This window comes from Eubalaena glacialis, chromosome 17 (genome assembly GCF_028564815.1).
Source record: "Eubalaena glacialis isolate mEubGla1 chromosome 17, mEubGla1.1.hap2.+ XY, whole genome shotgun sequence".
Classification (NCBI taxonomy): Eukaryota; Metazoa; Chordata; class Mammalia; order Artiodactyla; family Balaenidae; genus Eubalaena; species Eubalaena glacialis.
Window position 1 is genome coordinate 18,788,889 of NC_083732.1, and position 19,293 is coordinate 18,808,181.

General features: G+C 37.9%; 1 protein-coding gene across 3 annotated transcripts; it reads right to left on the bottom strand.

Moving 5' to 3' along the window:
• Positions 1–924: 924 nt before the first annotated feature.
• On the bottom strand, positions 925–18,903 carry ELOC (elongin C). 3 transcript variants are annotated; one of them, XM_061171974.1, is made up of 4 exons: positions 18,704–18,903; positions 9,275–9,328; positions 6,883–7,026; positions 925–1,672 (listed from the first exon to the last, which is right to left on the bottom strand). In XM_061171974.1, exons 2-4 carry the CDS (start codon positions 9,276–9,278, stop codon positions 1,482–1,484), a joined length of 339 nt encoding a protein of 112 aa, XP_061027957.1. In that variant the 5' UTR covers positions 9,279–9,328; positions 18,704–18,903; the 3' UTR covers positions 925–1,481. The 3 variants fall into 3 exon arrangements, with proteins under 3 accessions (XP_061027957.1, XP_061027956.1, XP_061027958.1); XM_061171973.1 differs by lacking the exon at positions 18,704–18,903 and adding an exon at positions 18,529–18,641; XM_061171975.1 differs by lacking the exon at positions 18,704–18,903 and adding an exon at positions 10,493–10,549.
• Between the last annotated feature and the right edge of the window lie 390 nt (positions 18,904–19,293).

The following is a 19,293-nucleotide window of genomic DNA, read 5'->3' on the forward strand; positions in this document are numbered from 1 at the left end:
CCTTTAAGATCACCACTTAGGTTCATAATTGGCATTATTTGTCACCAAGTAGCAGAATATAATTCTTGTACTTGATAATTCTATACTAAAATATGTAACAGTATGTCTTAAGATGTTACTAAAATATATGCAACTAACATTTATATTTAATTGCTTTCAATAACAATGTTAGGTCTTCTAAGAGGAAAAATTACTTTTATTGATCTTGGTTGTTTATGGTTTTTGCAGGTTCTAGAAAAACTGGTCCATATTGAACCAGTCTTAAAGAAGTAAGCTGAAGACTTAAATTTATAGACCCTATAATAACAGCTTTGTTTTACTACTAAGACAGAGACAATAATAAACCCAACTCTAGTGCTTCTTTTTCCACGACTAAGCAGAGACGCTCTATTATATAATGTTCTTCAAATTTTTTTTGTCTTAGTGTAAAAGCTGAATGACCTCTTCTATAAGTTTGAGTTCAGTAGAAGACCCAGATTATGGATATCATATCTAGTGGGACATACTTTAATTAACAGAAGATAATTAATATACTACATCAAAGTGCATTATTACTGCATCTCTCCACGTTTTTCTTATTTTATAACATTTCAGTTGAATGGAGGAAGACTGGAATTGTCAGAGAAGTCTTGCTCTTAGGATCTAGATGAAAAAGTTCATAGTGAGTCTTTTAAAACATATTTAAATAATGAGAAGTGTAATCACAACAAGGGACTATGTAAGAATGAATATTGCAAAGGAAACTTTACAGTCAATGGACTGGCCGAAATGCACAATGCACATGAAACTGAAGTCATGTAGTTTACTTGTTGACCATGTGGCTACAGTTCAAAAAGTCTCTGCTCCAAAAGCTGTACCTAGTAATCTTCCAAAATTGATTTTAAATAAAGTTCTTAAATTGTAGCAATAAACAAAAAGACAAGATACACTTAAACAATACTGCAGTTTATCAAAAGACACATAAGAAATTTCAACTCTCATGTCTTTGACAGTTATAAAAATCAATATTTTGGCTAAGTTATAAACATGTTTATAATGCAATTATATGCAATTGCATAACTCTAGTAATGCTAATGACAGCTATAAGATCAGAATAGGTTTTAAAAAAAACACTAAAAACATAAAAATATGTAGCCCCATTATTTACCTGTAGAACGTGTTGAATTTATGCCTAAATTTCAGCATTTACTATATCACCACTGCTCTAATTTTAAAAATCACATCCAAAGGATAAGGCAAAACCACCTACGAATTGGTATATTTGTTTATTTCTCAATTTGTGAAAATGTCCTTAATTTGTTGATGTAGCAAACAAATTTCAACTCTGATTGCTATGCAAAAGAACAGAAGATAATCTGCTTTGCAACGAACTTTAAAGTTCAATTGCACACAGGCAACATGCTATATATGAAAAAATTACTAACTGAACTACAGGTATTAAATACTGAAAAAAGTTAACAGTTTATTATAATTTATTTTATTTAACAATCTAGGAAGTTTGCAGCCATCAGCAGTTCCAGTGCAATTTCAGGTGCAATTGGAAATTCAGGAATCTCCGTGGAGCTGTTAGTGTAGCGAACCTTGTAGGTAAAATACATGCATACTTTTGACAGCACATGTGAAGGGATCTCTCTAAAATTGACTTCATTTGTTTCGTTCTCAGCAAATTGACCTGGAAGAGAAAAGGAATTTGTTCGTGATATATGGGCTGACCTGTGTTCCTCCAAAATTCATATGTTTAAGTCCTAACCCCTAATACTTGAATGTGACTATGTTTGGAGATAGGTAATTAAGGCCCTAATCCAATATGACTGGCATCCTTATCAGAATAGGAGATTAGGCTGCAGACACACAGAGGTAAGACAACAATGTGAAGACACAGGAAGAAGACAGTCATCTACAAGGCAAGGAGAGAGACCTCAGAAGAAACCAACTCTGCCAACACCTTGATCTCAAATTTCCACCCTCCAGAATTGTGAGAAAATAAATTTCTGTTTAAATCATCCAGTCAATGGCACTTTGTTATGGCAGCCCTAGCAAAACTAATATAATGCAAAAAGGATAAACCCAACTAGCATCAAATGAAATATGTAGAAATATGTAGATTTCTGAGTAGAAACATAAAAAAAAATCTTTATTAAAAAGATTCAATCTAGGAAATTAAGTACTTATAGATCACCAGGAGCTCTGCGCTATGTTGTCATGTAAATATAAATAATAAATGAAAACACTATACTTAAAAAATCTTTTCAAGAAAGTAAATCCATTGTTTTCCCCTTTAGTTTTTAAAAATATGGTCATGTTAATGAGATCTCATAAGCTACTTCCTCCCTTTGTTTAATAACAGTTCATAAACTGTTTTTAGTGATCTCTCAGAATTTCTTTAGCTATATGATTTCTTTACTGTTGGGATAAAATATTTCCTTGGCAGTCTAGCACTAGCACTGTGCACTGAATATAAAAGGCAGAAAAATGTACTTTCTGAGAATGTAGTATTTTAAAAGTTTTCTAGTAATTGTCTATTGGTTGGGGGTAGGATGGGATGCGGAGAAAGAAGGATTCAGCAGATAATTCATAGCAACGAGGTAAATTTTTGTTTGCCAATAACGAAAACTCTCTTTCTTAAATGTATGTACGAAATATTACCAATAGGCACTTATTAAGCCTTTGACACTAGACAAACATTAGTGTTTTCTTTAGGTGAAATTGGTATAACAGGTGGGAATGTAAATTGGTACAGCCACTATGGAGAACAGTATGGAGGTTCCTTAAAAAACTAAAAATAGAGTTACCATATGATCTAGCAATCCCACCCCTGGGCGTATATCCAGAAAAGACAAAAACTCTAATTCGAAAAGATACATGCACCCTTATGTTCACAGCAGCACTACTTACAATAGCCAAGACATGGACGCAACCTAAATGTCCACTGACAGATGAATGGATAAAGAAGATGTGGTACATATATACATTGGACTACTACTCAGCCATAAGAAAAGAACAAAATAATGCCATTTGCAGCAACATGGATGGACCGAGACACTGTCATACTGAGTGAAGTCAGACACATAAAGACAAATATCAGATGATACCGCTTATATGTGGAATCTAAAAAAAAAGGGTACAAATGAACTTATTTACAAAACAAGTAGAGTCCCGGATGTAGAAAACAAACTTATGGCTACTGGGTGGGAAAGAGGGGGTGGAATGAATTGGGAGATTGGGACTGACATATATACACTACTATGTATAAAATAGATAACTAATGAGAACCTACTGTATAGCACAGGGAACTCTACTCAATGCTCTGTGGTGACCTAAATGGGAAGGAAATCTAAAAAAGAGTGGATATATGTATACGTATGACTGACTCACTTTGCTGTACAGCAAGAAACTAACACAACATTGTAAAGCAACTGTGCTCCAATAAAAATTAATAATAATAAAAAAAGAAATTCATGTAGAAGTCACCATCTTAAGATGCACAATTCAGTGTACATTCACAGTGCTGAGCAACCATCCCCTCTCTCTGGTTCCAAAACATTTTCGCCACCCCAAGTAAAACCCACACCGCAGCCTCTGGAAAACACCTAGCTACTTTCTTTCTCTATGTTTTTGGGGTTTTTTTTGGCCACACTGCGTGGCTTGCAGGATCTCAGTTCCCTGACCAGGAATTGAACCCAGGCCACAGCGGCGAAAGCACCAAATCCTTAATCACTAGACCACCAGGGAACTCCCCTCTACTTTCTGTCTCTATGGATTTATCTATTCTGGATATTTCATACAAATGGAATTATACAACAATGTGTGTCTGGCTTCTTTCACTTAGCATAATGTTTTGAAGGTGCATCCACCTGGTAGCATGCATCAGTACTTCATTCCTTTTCATGCAAACATTAGTTTGGCGCCGAAAGTTTGAAGCTTCAAAGATAAAACTCTTGTTTTTAAATTAAAGGAGATCAGGCTCTGTAAAAATCCTTTCATCTCAATTTTTAGTTAAAATTTTGTTGGCATCGGGATTTTTCCCCTAAAGTACATCCTAGTTCCGTCCAGTAGAAAAGTCTAAAAGCACTTCAACCCAGGAGCAATGAGTACTGCTAGCACCCACAGTGGGGTATCTAAGTACCATTTTCCACTAAAAAACAAACCGAAAAAAACCTATCCCCCCCCAAACCCCAGGGCTCTTTAACGAATGGCTGTTTTTAGGATTGAGGAATAATGTACAAAATGAACTGGAGAAATTTTGTTATTACAGAAAGTAGTAAAGCTATTCAAGACTAATAAAGCTGTGTCAAAAGGACACAGAAGCCAACCTGATGTGCTCCTTCTGGCATAAAATCGGAGCCATTTGAGCATCAGTAAGAATGACTGCACCTGACTGAAAAGTATCCAATAAAAAGTATATATGCAAACAAACAAACAAAACAAACATTCTTTACTGTTGGAGGATGCTGGAGAACCAATTCATTACTCTGAAAAATTACATGTAAAGGGAAAAAAAAAATCAAGCATTTATCTTTTCTTTCCTGTACAGACTATATTTCAGGGTAACCAAATAGTTCTTCTTTATAGAAGAGTTCTAACTAATAAATGCAGAAGAAATTACAGAACTAGAAAATCTCTGTTTTGTAATTCCAAATGAAGTAAATCTCAGCAATAATCACAGTGAATGCTAAAACTAAATATTATATGAAAGTATGACTGGGGAATTGCTCATGGACAAATCAGCTTGATAACTCTGGAACCCACTAATCAGTCTTGACATTGCTAAAAGACGTGATACAATAGGACTACAAGAGTTCCACTTATAAAGTATTCTTGCTAGAAAGATAAACTGGATTCTGCTCAAGGCTCTAGAGTTCTAATTATGAATTTACAAGATGAAACATGATTAAGTATAACCTGGATGTGGACATTACACAAATAAGTTTGTTTCTAGTAAAATTGATAGTCTGAAAAAAAAAAAGCGGGGGGAGGTTGCAGGGGGACTATCATAGATTTTGCAAGTGAAATAACTTAATGTCAGGAATTTGCTTGAAATAACTCTTTTTAAAAAAGTTAGGATAATAGACAAAACAAGACTGGCAAAATGTTGACAACTATTGAAGCTAGTTGATGGGTACAGGAAGGTGTGTTATGCTATTCTCTCCAAGTCTGTGTATGTTCTAAAATCTCCACAGTAAAAAATATAGAAAAGGGATTGCAAAGGATCCGAAAGAGCCAAAACAATTTTGAAAAAGAAAAACAAAGTTGGGGGCCTCACACTTTCCAATTTCAAAACTTACTACAAAGCTACAGAAATCAAAATAGCGTGATACTGGTATAACGACAGATACATAGATCAATGGAAAAGAATCGAGAGCCCAAAAATAAACCTACATACCTATGGTCAACTGATTATCAACAAGGATGCCAAGACCATTCAATATGGTCTCTTTGACAAATAGTAATGGGATGTCCACATGCAAAAGAATGAAGCTGATTCACACTATATGCAAAAATTAACTTAAAATCAAGAACCTAAATGTAAGCGCTTAAAACACAACTCTTGTAAGAAAACATAAGGTAAATCTTCATGACATTGAATTTGGCAACGGATTTTTAGACAGGACTCCAAAAATCAGAAACAACAAAAGGGAAAATAAATTGGACTTCATCAAAATAAAAACTTCTGTGCATCAAAAGATACTATCAAGAAAAAACAGCCTACAGAATGAAGAAAATATTTGCAAATCATTTATCTCATAAGGTATAAAGAATTTATAAAGAACTCTTTATAAAGTTCAGAATTTATAAAGAACTTATAAAGTGTCCAGAATTTATAAAGACCGCTTAAACTCAACAACAAAAAGACAAGTCAATTAAAAAATGGGCAACAAAATTGAATAGATATTCGTCAAAAGAAAATATACAAATGACCAGCAAGCACATGAAGATATATTCAACTTCATCAGTCATTAGGGAATTGCTAATCAAAATTACAATGAGATACCACTTCACACCCACTAAGATGGCTAGAATCAGAAAAATGGAAAATAACAAATGTCAGAGAGGATGTGGAGAAACCGGAACCCTCATACACGGCTGGCAGGAACGTAAAATGGTTCAGCCACTGTGCAGACAGTTCAGCATTTCCTCCAAGAGTTAAACATAGAATTACCCTATGCTCCAGAAATTCCAATCCTCAAGAAAAATTTTCTTGAGGTAAAATGGGAACAGTAGATATGTGGGAAGCAATAACTTCTATAGGTAAACTTTACATGTAACCAGGAGCACAAATCACCAGAGTCCTTCTGTGGTGAACTGACCATGGAAGCATAGGGAAATGATCCTTCCTATTACAAAATAATCAATTAGTTTTTTTTTTTTCTTTTAATTTTATTTATTTATTTATTTATTTTTGGCTGTGTTGGGTCTTCGTTTCTGTGCGAGGGTTTTCTCTAGTTGTGGCGAGCAGGGGCCACTCTTCATCTCGGTGGGCAGGCCTCTCACTATCGTGGCCTCTCCTGTTGCGGAGCACAGGCTCCAGACGCACAGGCTCAGTAGTTGTGGTGCACGGGCTTAGTTGCTCCGCGGCATGTGGGATCTTCCCAGACCAGGGCTCGAACCCGTGTCCCCTGCATTGGCAGGCAGATTCTCAACCACTGCGCCACCAGGGAAGCCCCTCAATTAGGTTTTATTGAAACTATGGTAAATAACTGAAAACAGGAAATAGCAGAAGACGTTTTTTTCCCAATGCAACATAACCATGCAGTAATTAATGTTAGAACAGTTACTGTCTTTCTTTTAATGTTATGAGTCATTTAATTCAACTTAAAAACACATTCATCAAACATTAAAAAAGTGAGGATATATTAAGAGGAAATAAAGAAATGTACCTACCTGGGCCACTCAACATGGCTTTTATTGTTCCTGATGTCAGCGCATGTTCTCTTTTTACAATAAATTCATGACCATCCGAAGATATCAATTTGACATACATGGCGTCAGGGCCCTCACAGCCACCATAGGTTTTCTCTTCTCCATCTAAAGTAAAGTAAGTAGTAAAATAATTTTTGAATCACAAAATTTATTAAAAGTAAACAGGTTTACCAAGGTTAATATCTGAATAACTCAGAGCAGAAACATTTCTGGAGAGTAATAGCCACCAAGATTTTAAAGTTTTTAACTCCTAGTTTTATTATTCTCTAAATATTTTCCAATATCAGAATAAACTTTACATTCAAGAATGTTTACTTCATTTATTTTTATTTTTAATTTTTGGCCACACGGCTTCTGGGATCTTAGTTCCCCGACCAGGGATTGAAACTGGGCCACAGCAGAGAAAGCGCCAAGTCCTAACCACTGAACCACCAGGGAACTCCTAAGGATGTTTACTTTAGATGAAAATTTACCAGTATTTTTCATGGAAGTATCAACAATTTGTGAACACAGCAGCACATTCAAATTTGAAGACTAAAAGAAAATATTCAAATAGTAAAACTTTAATTCTATGACCTGAAATACTCATTTTTAAAATAAGGTGCATAGTATGTTTATGAATAAATGTTTATATGCCATGTGAGCACAACTTCTGACAAGCCCTGTATTCTAAAATTTAGGGCCTTCTTTACTCAGCATTTTACTCTTGATCCATAAAAAAACGATCAAAACATTTTACTGCCCAGTTTAAATTATTGCATGAATACTGAAATAATGACTACAGACAAATAATCAAGCTTTAAAAATTCAAAGTAGAGGTGAGGTAGCTACCAGCTACCCTCAATGCCACCATGCTGGCTTCAGCCACAGGAGTTGGCTCAACGTAACTTTTTGAGGGAGTATATATTTTTATACAACCCTTTAAGATCTTTTCTCACATGTATAACTTTACAATTTTTTACTGACAGAATTTTAATTTTTATGGTACCAATATCTGAAAGAAAATATCTCTTAAGGCTTATTCTAAAAACTTAGGAAGACTTAGCGAGGAGAAGTACAGAAGATAAAGCTGAAGTACTGTTCAGTTACAAACATCCATTTACTCATTCACTTGTTAATAATTTAGAAATCCCTAAAACTGAGATTAATAAATATCAAAATCACTTACGTACTACCGCTGCCAAAAATGTTTAATCTGAATCTACTCAGGAGGAAATACTCAGACAAATCTAAATTTAAATGAGTCATGAAAGACCTCACTCCTCACGCAATCCCAAAAGTAGGGAACTGTTTAAAAAAGACAAAAGAGATAAATTAATGCAATAAGTAATCCTTGATTGGACCCTGGATTTAAAAATAATAAACCCATTGTAAAGAACACTATTGAAAAAAACTGAAATTCTGAATATGGAATGAATTAGGAGATGCATGCTTAAGCATTTAGGTGTGGAGTATTACATGTACAACTAAATAAATAGAACAGAAAAAAAAGCTTATGTGTGTTTTTGTGTGTATATGTGGGTATATAAACACATACAAACGTATACATACAGGAAAAGCAAGTATGACAAAACGTTAATTAGTGAAGGCTATAGTGTATTATTCTTGCAATTTTTCATAATAAAAAGCTGGGGGACTCATAAAAATGCATGTAACTTCTAATTATAGACTTTTCAAGTGTACAGATTTTCAGCAGTTTTTGCCAACCTCTGAGAACAAAAATAAAAATAATTATCAATTATTTAAATTTATACTTCTAGTATTTTTTTTTTCTTTTTTGGCAAGAGAAACCATTTTCTATGTCTGTTGGGAGAATTTCTAATTTCCTAAGGTACAATAACTAGCAATCACAAATTAAATTTGGCATAATAATGTTACTGATCTGCCTTTCAGAAATATATAATAGGGCTTCCCTGGTGGCGCAGTGGTTGAGAATCTGCCTGCTAATGCAGGGGACACAGGTTCGAGCCCTGGTCTGGGAAGACCCCACATGCCGCGGAGCAACTAGGGCCGTGAGCCACAACTGCTGAGCCTGCGCATCTGGAGCCTGTGCTCCGCAACAAGAGAGGCCGCGACAGTGAGAGGCCCGCGCACCGCGATGAAGAGTGGCCCCCGCTTGCCGCAACTAGAGAAAGCCCTCACAGAAACGAAGACCCAACACAGCCAAAAATAAATAAATTAATTAATTAATTAAAAAAAAAAAAAGAAATATATAATAAACATAAGCTGCTGATTTAAACAACTAATTTTAGTCTACTCTACTTTCTTACTTGCATTCACTGACTTCAAAGGTCTATCTTTGAGAAGAAAGCTTCAACTAATTGAACTACAAAATGACTTTTATATAACTTACCCATTATGTTCTTATGAAATTCTACTTTGCGTCCACAGGAACTTTAGTAGTTTCCTGAAATATAACAATGCTATATTGAGATTAATGCCAGAATAACATGTTTTCCCGTTATTTTTTAATACGTCCTTGGTGTTACAAGTGCAAGGACTCTCTCTCTCTGCTATGTAAGTTTCCCAGCCACCACAATATGGAACAGTATCAAGTTTCTGAACATCTGAGAGAAGATGATCACCTCCAGGACAGTAAAGTCTAAATACAGAGTTTTCCCCTGCCTTTTTAAGGTAACTATTCTGACAACAGTTTAAAAATACATATGTTGTTCCTTAGGAGCTGAACTGAACTTGAAGGAGACACCCTTGGCCTTAATCATCTTTGTATACTATATCTACTAGATACTGGTAAACATTAAAGCAAGTATCTGCTAAATGAATGACAACATGATAAATCCAAGGACGTGAAGTAGCTTTCATGTGAATAAAAAAGGTAAGGCTTGCCCTCTTCTTATGTAAGTGTGCACATCTATAATACATTTTACTGTTCCATCCCTTCTGCACAGAGGCTACCAAAGTTCTGAGATTTAACAATGAAGTGTTAAAAAAAAATTTAATTTTTGAGAAATCTTAAATTTCACGAAAGAAATGACTACCAAAGGAAAAGAGCTCATGTTTTCAGTAATTTGTATTTTAACAGCATTTCTTCAAAGGAGGATTTTATTTATCCGAATATTATTTTTTATGTCATTATCAGGAAAACAGTGTACCCTAATTATCCTATTCTCTAAGAAATTCCTGAGCAATAAACCTATGTAATCCCTCACCTTAAAAAACATCATTGATGTACAGAGAGGCGAATGATTTGCTCCAGGTGTTGACAGAGTCGGGGTAAAAATTAAATGTTAGTCTAGAACACTCCCCAAGCATGGAGGGAGGTATTTAAAGTACCATGTCTAATGTGAGAGTAGGGCAGCAGGGGCAAGGTAACGTTTTTACCAACCATTTGAGGGCCTAATGAGTGTAAACACTGCATTAAATGCCTTGCATACACTGTCTTATTTTAAAACAACACTTCCACAGGGGAATCATCATTCCCATTTTAGAGATGAGAAAACACGAGGAGGCTGCTACCTGCTCAAGGCTTCTACAGCTTAAGTGGCAACGTAAGAATTTAAACCTGGGTAGGTTTGCTTTAGAGCCCACGCTCCCTTCCATTATTCCATACCGCCATGGTAATAAATTCTGGCTCCTGTTAAAACTTCTTTTCCACTACTGCTGAGAGGTGCTGATATAAATCCTTAGTTATCTAAAATTTAAAAACAGTACTATGTCATTTTTTGGTCATAGTAGTAGGCAATTAAAAAATTTATCAGTCATTATTATTTTCTTCTGTTCATACTGCTTTGTACTCCTTCTAAAACACAAAAAAAGGAAAAAATGCTAGAAAAGCTAGAAGAAGAAGAATTTCAAGTGCCAACTTTTCTCTGGAAAATCTCCAGAGCAAAACATCCAGGATGTTTTCTTAACTAGCAGTAGCTAAGCAACCATGAAAAGTCACACCTTAGAAGCCCTTTGGGTAGCAACAGTTTTTCTACAGACTTCTTAATATAGTAAATCGAATCCATCATTTATACAAGGGTTAAGGTTGGATGGGGGAGGGAGCTCCCCATCACTAACAAAGAAAAGAGTAAATCAACATTAACAATTAAGAGTAAACACTGATTCCTACGTGGAAGTTAAAAATATTTGAAATATGATTAAATTTGGACTTAACCCACAAATAACCTATAAAAATCTAAGTTTAGGGTTACAAAATCTCAGTGTGAACATCTGAACATCTACTCCATAACTGAATTAGGTATATATGAATAAGGGAGGTAAAAGGAAGTGGTTGAACAGGGGGTTGAGAATAGTTCCAGGCAGAAGACATGAACAAAGGCTTGATGTCATTGTGCTTTTAGAGTGTTATATATAAACATTACTTTTTTATAGTTTTCTATTTTTTAGATTTTTATTATCTAACAAATACTTAGAAATTCTAGGTGACCCTAGGGCCTACACTGAAATCAGTTTTTATCCTAGTATCTTTGAACACCAAAAAGATCTTTAAACGGCCCATCCCTTTTCTGATTTGAAATGTTACCTTTATCATATACTATATTACTACATGGATTTCTAGACTGTATTCTGTTCCATCAATCTGTTTATACCTGACCAATATCCCCACTGTTTTAATTACAATAGTGTGATAAACATGTTTTTGCTAAAGAGTTGAGCAAGTCCACATTTTGTTATTACACATTTCTTGTTAGGTCTACTTTTAGGTACTTTACAGTTCCCATTATGAATGGGATCTGTTTTTTCGATTATACTTTCTGAAAGGTTATTGCTGGTGTTTTAAAGAAAACCTTTTAAATTCGGTAAGCTAAGCTTGTATTCCACGATCTTCACAAACTCTCCTATTCTAATAGTTTTTCAGCTGACTTGCATGGATTAGCTAAGTAGATGAGAGCAACAGCTGCAAATCTATTCTTTGTATCTTTTTGCTTTTTTACATTGGCTATTTACCTGGAAAAAATAAGGTTAGATGTCTAACTGACATCACTCACAAAAACACACTACAGATTAAAGAACCAAATGTAAAAAAACCCCACTGAACTCTAGAAAAATAGCAAAAGAAAAAATACAAATAGCTCATAGACCTGTATAAAAATGTTTGATCCCAATGGTAATAAGAAAATGAAAACATTAAAGCTTGCTAAGAACCAAGTTTTGGAGGGAAGGGGAAATGGGTGATACTAAACAAAAATAGTATATTTATACTTTTGAAATATTATGGGACAGTGAAAAGGAATAAGTTAAACCTATGTATATAATAACATGGAAACACCAAGATAAACTGTTAATTTTTTAAAAAGCAAATTAGAATGATAGGTACAGTTTGATGCCATTTAAGTAAAACAAGGAGTTTCTCACCTATTAACCTCACGTTTTCTGCCAGAAAAAAATATATATAAAAATAACCCTAAATAGCCAAAACAAGTTTGAGAAAGAAGAACAGAGCTGGAGGTACCACGCTCCCTGATTTCAAATCACTACTACAAGCTACAGTAACCAAGACAGTATGTAGAAAACAGTCACATAGATCAATGGAACAGAACAGAGAGCCCAGAAATGAGCCCACACTTACATGATCAATTAATCTATGACAAAACAGCCAAGAATATTCAGTGGGAAAAAGACATCCTCTTCAATAAATGGTGTTGGGAAAACTGGACAGCTACTGCAAAAGAATCAAACTGAACTACTGTCTCATACCATATACAAAAATAAACTCAAATACTTAAATGTAAGACCTGAAATCGTAAAACTCCTAGGAAAAAACATAGTGCGTTCTCTGACATTGGTCTTAGCAGTATTTTTGGGATATGCCTCCTCAGGCAAGGGAAACAAAAGCAAAGATGAACAAATGGGACTACATCAAACTAAGTAAAAAACTTTTGCACAGCAAACGAAAACATCAACGTAATTAAAAGGCCACCTACTGAATGGGAGAAGATGTTTGCAAACAATCTGTCTGATAAGGGGTTAATACCCAAAATATATAAAGAACTCATGCAACTCAACATCAAAAAAACCCCAAACAACCCCAATTAAAAAATGAGCAGAGGACCTAAATAGACATTTTCCCAAAGAAGACACACAACACACAGATAGCCAACAAATACATGAAAAGATACTCAACATCATTAATCATCAGGGAAATGCAAATTGAAACCACAACGAGATACCACCTCAGACCTGTCAGAATGGCTATCATCATTTTTGGCAAGGATGTGGAGAAAAGGGAACCCTCACGCAGTGCTGGTGGGACTGTAAATTGGTGCAGCCACTATGAAAAACAGCATGGAAGCACTACCATAGATCCAGCATTCCACTTCTGTGTATTTTTTCTAAAGACAACAAGAACACTAATTCAGAAAGATACACACACCCCTACATTCCTTGTAGCATTATTTACAATAATCAAGATATGGAAGCAACCTAAGTGCCCATCGATAGATGAATGGATAAAGATATGATACACACACACACACATTACAAGATTACTCATATAATGGAATATTACTCAGCCATAAAAAAAGAATAAAATCTTGCCATTTGTGACAACATGGGTATTATACTAAGTGAAATAAGTCAGACAGTGAAAGACAAAAACTGCATGATTTCACTTATATGTGGAATCTAAAAACCAAAATGAATGAACAAACACAACAAAACAGAACCACAGACTCACAGATACAGGAGAACAAACCAGTGACTGCCACGGGGGAGGGGGTGGGGGAATGAGTGAAGTAGGCAAGGGAGATTAAGAGGTACAAACTGCCAGTTACGAGTCATGAGTCATGGGGATGAAATCTACAGCATGGGGAATATAGTCAATAATATTGTAACATCTTTGTATAGTGACAGATGGCACTAGACTTATTGTGGTGATCGTTTTGTAACGTATAGAAATATAGAATCACTATGCTGTGCACCTGGAACTAACGTAGTGCTGTAGGTCAATTATACTCAATTTTTAAAAAAAAATCATAAAAATACGTGTTTGAAAGAATAACTAAAAAACTATGATTTAAAACTGATTTTTAAAAAGAAACAGGTATGTGGAACTAAGCCACTCATGAAGGAAACAATGGTCAGTCAGCTTGATGATTTGTTCTTAACAATATGTAAGAATATGATTAATTTGGAAAACGAAGTAAATTACATTAAACAAAAATTATCTAATGTTTAGGCCTATTTGAAGAGGCAAGAAGAGAGGCTTTGGCCATTAATACAAATTGACAGAAGTTACACAATTCCAGTTTGTAACAAGACATCAGAATATCTTGCCTAGAACGTGCTTATAGTGTCGCTGAATTTATGTATCTCAGGATGAGATAAAATTCTCATTCTGGCTTATTCAACTTATAACAATGCTCCTATAGTACTTAACTCTTGTGTAGGCAGTTTTAATACTTTTGGCAAAGTAACTCAGTGTCGTTAGAAGTCCATATTTGAATTTCTACTCTGCACATTTCTATCTTGAGACCCAGATAGGTTAAATGATAAGACTTCTGTTTCTTCATCTCCCAAATGAGGAAACTGGACTCGACTGTGTCTACAGTCCCTTCCAGCTCTACCATTTCATGATTGAACCCATGTGAAATTCACCCTCCCTCTACAACAAACTGCCCATAACTCCCAATTTCCCATCTTTATTAAGCAAGAGTCACTCCCACACAGCACACAACTCAAGAGCTCTAGAGTCCTGTGTGTTCCCACTGAGGCTGTCTTGTCTGCCTTACCCCGTAACCTACCTAATCTCCCTCTTAGACAATGATCTCCAAACTCCTTTGTTTTGGTCTAAAAAGTATGAACAAGTACTTCACTATACAGTGTGTACCTAATTATAGATTCTACACACTATAAAATAATTAAAAAGAACCTTTAAATGATGGGCTGAAAATAAACAAATATAAAACCAACCCTGACCTTGCTTCCTCCCACTGTGAAGAGTCCATGAAGACTGGCACCATGCGTGCCTCACGGTGCTTCCACCCGTAACTCCCTGCCCTCTCCTCGGATGTAGCTACCCACCCAAATCCCAACCCTGGCCAAAGCCGATTCTCCACCGAGCTCAGGCCTCAACCAAAGACTGAATCGGCTGAAGAAAAGTCACAACCATTTTGACTGGTCTCAATTTTAAATTTATGGCCACACACTTTAAACAGACACTTGGTGTTGTACTGATCCTCCTACCTAGTAAACTGGCTTTCCTACTTTGAGAAAATTTACAGCATCTCCTAAACCTCCAACATACCTCTCCTCCCTACCCTGACAACTTCACTTATTTCACCAACAAAACAGAAACAAATCACTCCAACTGCCTTATCTTTCCACCTTCATCCTACCTGCATCTATATACCATATACTTCCTGTTTCAAAAGTTGAGTAAAAATCATCCTTCCTATGCAAGGCCAACCTTTCCACTTAAGCACAGTGATCCAAGGGCTTTGTCCTGCCACAATTCAACGTATCAAAATGCTGTAACATCATCACTACCACACACGTCTCTGTAACCCACACTGATCAGACTTTTTAGACCTCCAGTCCATTCAAAGTGCTCTTGTCAAATTTCAACTACTTGGTCACTGAGTCAATTTTTTTTTATTATTTTATTTATTCATTTAAAAAATATTTATTTATTTATTTGGCTGCACGGGGGTCTTAGTTGCAGCATGCGACATCTAGTTCTGGACCAGGGATCGAACCCGGGCCCCCTGCATTGGAAGCGCGGAGTCTTAACCATTGGACCACCAGGGAAGTCCCCTCTGGGTCAATTTTTAATCATCATCTTACTCTTAGGGTTTTACAGTTGACTCCGCCCTCTCTTCTGAAACATTTTCTTCCCTTAGTATTATGGATGCCACACCCTCCTGGCCTTTCTGCTTCTGTCACTGTTTGCTCCTCCTCTGACCCGAGTGCTCCCAGCCATCTGCCCTCTTCTCCATTAATACTCTTTACTTGATGTCCTCTGGTCCATAGTTTTAAATATCACATGTAAAATATGACTCCAAGACTACCCCCCTAGCCTGACTTCTCCCCTGAGCAACAGCAGTGGACATCCTACTCGCCTACTACACAAATTCTGAGCTGTATAAAGTCATCAACCTCAGTACAGTCTATACAGAACTCCTGCTTTATCCCTCAGAAACCAGTGCACCCGCCCCAGTCTTCCTCATTCCAGTAAATGGTGCTACTGTTCACCCAGATGCTCGGGCAAAACAGGTGACTCCTCCAAATTTTTTTTTGTCCTGGGGCGAAGGTAAGAACCATTTGGCTCCACCTTCAAATTACATTCCAAATCAGACCACTTCTCACGAACTTCCAACTCTATATCTCTAGTTCAAGCTACCACACGGCAACTGAACTACTACCAGCCTCCTTAGGAGCTGGTTTTTCCACTTTCCTCCAACTCTGTCAGTTTGCCACTCAGCAATTAGTCATCAAAAGCATAAGCCAGATATCACTCCCCTGCACAAAATCCTCTAATGGCTTCTCATCACGGACAGAACAAGGACTGTAAAGTTCCATCTTATTTACTCCTTGCTAACCACTCTGATCTCATCTCCCATCACTCTTCCTTCATTAACGTCCAGCCACATTGGCCTTCTAAGTATTTTAATAGGTCAAGTTCATTCCTCCCTTAAGGTCTATGCATTTACAGTTATTGCTCTCTGAAAAACTCTTCCTTCAGATCTTTATTATTTTAGTCTCCAGGCAAAGCATTAACTCCTCACAGAGGTAGGTCTTCCTTGATCACTTCCCTTTCAAAATCAGACACCACACCCTAGTCACTCTAACTTAATCTAACTCTAATCTAGCTATAGTCTCTTCACATTTATCACCACCTGAAACTGTATTTGCTTACTTAATGTATAGCCTCCTTCCTCAAGCTCGCTGAGGGCAGGCCTCATTTAGTGCCTATCATATAAAAGATGCTCAATAAAGAGTTGAGTGAATGGCACTACTGTTTTCTTAATCACCAAGGCTTGAAATTTGGAGCATCACTGGGTGAGCTTTTTCTGATCTTATTTAGTAATGGAACAGTAAACATTTAGGACAGGTTAGCTGAAATGCATTAACATATACCAGTGTAAATACAAAGATTTTCCAGATTATTTTCTAGTACTGAAAAAAATCTACCCAAAAAAACCAAACAAGCAATTTCTAAGATATAAATATTAATTTGGAGGGCTTCCCTGGTGGCACAGTGGTTAAGAATCTGCCTGCCAATGCAAGGGACATGGGTTCGAGCCCTGGCCAGGGAAGATCCCACATGCCACAGAGCAACTAAGCCTGTGGCCACAACTACTGAGCCTGCGCTCTAGAGGCCGCAAGCCACAACTACTGAGCCCACGTGCCACAACTACTGAAGCCTGCACGCCTCGAGCCCGTGCTCCGCAACAAGAGAAGCCACTGCAATGAGAAGCCCGTGCACTGCAACAAAGAGTAGCCCCCGCTCGCCGCAACTAGAGAAAGCCTGCACACAGCACCAAAAACCCAACACAGCCAAAAACAAACAAATAAATTTATAAAATAAAAAATATATATATTACTTTGGAACTTGATATATAGAACTGACTGTAACTTCTGACTACAAACTACTGACTATATTACAGAATTACCATAATGTAATGAAACTAGTATCTTCCATTTGAAATAAATTTATATACATATATATTTTTTGGAATGGTAGATAGTTATTAGGTAAATCTCACACTTAAGAAAAAAAAAGACAGTCATTTAAAAATTAAGTATGAAGCCAAAATCATCACTGGCAATAAGCACTTAATACCCACGATGACAGAGACCATAGTTGTCTCCTTGCCACTGTATCTCCAAAATGAATGAATCCACGGGTGAACCGTGATATTTCAACATCATGAATTATACCACAATTATAATGTAAACGAGATCCGAGACGTACCATTTTAGTCCACTAAACAAAAAAGGAACCTAGTTGGGGATCAGAAAGCAAATCTGGCAGTTTGAAAATGAGGTTTTAAAACTCTAAAGGATTGCGGTTGTTTTCCACGCTGAAGGCGATGCAGAGTAGAAATGCTCGCACTAATAACTCGAACTCCATAGCTGTATTAAAGAGGTTCCATAAGAGAAACTTAATGGCCACTGTACTTGACATTAGATACCTCCTTTCAGATGAGACTGGGAGGGAGATGCACGGCAGCCCCAAAACACCAAGTCGGGCAGCGATCACCCAACAACTTGGTAAACTTCTCGGGGTCCCGCAACTGGGAAGAACGAAGGCCCTCTTCTATAACTAGGGACTGACCCCAAGAAAAGAACGAATCTGAGTGCACCCGGGGAAAGCAAAAAGGGAAAGCGACAGGGCTGCCATGCTCCTAACTCCACCCTGCCCGCGTTCAACCCCGAGGAGGCCCAGTCTCGCCGGCCGCCGCCCCTCCTTCCACCCTTTTCCAAGCCCACCGAGCGGCGCCAGGAAAGGTCCCGCCGCCCTCGTCTCCCCTCCCCCAAACCAGGAGCCGAAGAGGCCAGGGAAGGTTAAGAGCTTCCGTTCCTTCCCCGCCCAAATGGGAAGGGGTGGGAAGTGGGATGGCGAGCGCGCCCACTAGGAGCCTCCCCCGTCCCCCACGCTGGCCCGGAGCTCCGTTCCCACTCCAGCCCGAGACTCACTCGTCAGCCCCGCAGCAACCGCAGCCACCGCACCGGGTCCACGCGCACCGCCACAGCCCCTACACCACGGCCGCCCCCCCCCACCCCCAGCTGCCTGCCGCCGTGGGTTCCGGGGCAGTTGGAGGAATCACTTCCGCTGGGTCACGGACGCTTTCTACGCGCGGGAGATTAGTACCTGGTGAGGCGGGGACTCCCCGAGTCCGTCGCCCGCCGGCGTCTACAGGAAGTGCGCAGCGCCCCCTCCCTTCTCCCACAGGCCAAGCCTAAGAGGACGGTCGTCCCTGGAAAGTCTCAACCAATCCTATTCTGGGTCTTTTAACTCCCAGCATGCAGCGCCGATCCTGATCTGCTTTCCGCGGGGACAGCATCCTCAAAGAGGTGCTGGGGGGCGGTGGTGGGGGGGGGGGGGGGGTGGGTCCGAGGCAGCATTGCATCCTGGGATTTGTAGTTTCTCTGGCGGGTACTGTCGTATTTGGTTGAGGCAGCACTGCAACCTGGGACTTGTAGTTTCTCACGCTGAATGTTAAGAACCTTGTGATTTTGGAGGTTGTTCCTGCCGCTCGTTTAGGGGTACGCGTAGAGGTCGGAGACTATCTGCAGAGGAAAGATTGGATAGTGGGAGTGCGGTTGCTATGCTAACAAGATCGTGCTCTTTATGAAGCAGCTTGTCTTTTGTGAAAAGTTGCAGAGCTTGTTGAAGAGCATCCCAACAGCTCGCGAAATCGCTGGCCTCATTTCCTCTCTTCCCGGTACCTTTCGGTGTTT